Source organism: Lottia gigantea (assembly GCF_000327385.1).
Source record: "Lottia gigantea unplaced genomic scaffold LOTGIsca_810, whole genome shotgun sequence".
Lineage (NCBI taxonomy): Eukaryota > Metazoa > Mollusca > Gastropoda > Lottiidae > Lottia > Lottia gigantea.
The window spans coordinates 6706-8265 of NW_008710695.1; the positions used below are offsets into that span (position 1 = coordinate 6706).

The window sequence follows — 1560 nt, forward strand, 5'->3', positions numbered from 1 at the left end:
AAAAATGTAAAATCNGGTTGAATGCAATTATTCGTGGAAGATTTTTACATTCCAGATTAATATTTTTTCTTTCGTAAAAAAGCATTTATTAATCAACAACAATACCGCTCATACGTGTTTCATGATATAATTTTACAGATGATCGGGACAACAAGCCTCTGATATCAGTCATATACAAATTTACAACCTCATCTTATGCAAATGTGATCAGATCTAAAACAAAAACTAGTACTTTCAAAAGCAAAGAATTGAGTTATCACATCTTAAACCTAAGATCATGATATATACTTACTGTGACAGTAACGGTATAGTTAGAACATACCACTTGTAAATCCGAGCGAACACCAAATACCCGATATTTTACTACAATAAAGACCATATAAACTTATCATTTGAATTGAATTGATTCATCGGAGCACAAAAGGAATGCCACTCATGGTTCAGACAATTCATACCCCTATTGCCAGTAAAAGTGAAGGAAACTTGATAACAAAGCAGTACACATGAACAACCAAAACGAATTTTCACGTGGTCCAAATCTGGTTTAGCTGGATGTATAAATTATATTTATTACAGTAAATAATTCCTCTGATAAGCTTTTAAATTTATAAGGAAGGTAGTACCTGTTTGCCCTGGTTTATACACCTTTTTATCAGTTTGTATGATGATTTCCATATTTCTGCTGTTCACACTCAGATATTGACGATTATTAAACGTAGTTTCACCAGTACCCGTCAGAATAAGATAGATGCTCCAAGAAGTTAAATTACATGGAACCTAGTTAGATAATATGAATTGAAATACACGCCCAGTCTAATTTGGATCTTCAAGCCTTAACCAGGTAAAAAAGACTCGTTAGAAATAAATCAAGTGGAAGTCTTTTGAGATATCCTTATTGTTATTGTTCATACCTTCATGCTGTTTCCAATACAAAATTACAGAACTTGAAAAATAACATACCTGTAACGTAACGGTGTTTGTATCGCCAGGCACTGGAATATAATTTAAACTTATTTACTGTTAGTATAGAATGTTGGTATTGGATGGTGTTGATGGTATAGAATGGTGGTATAGATGATGCGCCACAATGTTATTATTTCTATTTTGTTTTTTCATATATTATACTTTTGTCTGATATAGCTCTCCACATAATATACTCATTATTCCTGTCTGACTTCCGGTTGAGAATATATTTTTTGTTGTTTTCCTTAATTCTTTAAGTTTAACGTCCAATAAACTGTCGGTAGTATAGAATAATGGTGGTATAGAATGATGGTGGTATAGAATGATGGTGGTATAGAATGACGGTGGCATACAAGGACGATATAAAATGATGATACAGAATGATGGTGGAACATAGAAAGGTGGTATAGAATGATGGTATAGAATGGTGGTATAGAATGACGGCGATTCAGAATAATGGTTGTATAGAATGATGGTGGCATAGAATGATGGTACAGAATCATGGTTGTATAAATGATGGTATAAAATGAAGAAAAAATCAAGAATGGTATAGAATGGTGTTGGTGGTATAGAATGATGGTACAAAATGGTGATAAC

At 32.6% G+C, this 1560-nt stretch overlaps 1 protein-coding gene across 1 annotated transcript in view; it reads right to left on the minus strand.

Annotated features, from left to right (window-relative positions):
* The window catches only part of LOTGIDRAFT_176192 (hypothetical protein), a gene marked incomplete at both ends in the record, with an annotated part of 9264 nt that overhangs the window by 6346 nt on the left and 1358 nt on the right, over positions 1 to 1560 (minus strand). The window contains 3 exons of the mRNA XM_009067354.1: positions 293 to 363; positions 624 to 777; positions 961 to 992. Coding sequence (XP_009065602.1) covers positions 293 to 363; positions 624 to 777; positions 961 to 992 — 257 coding nt within the window. The remainder of the gene's footprint in view (positions 1 to 292; positions 364 to 623; positions 778 to 960; positions 993 to 1560) is intronic.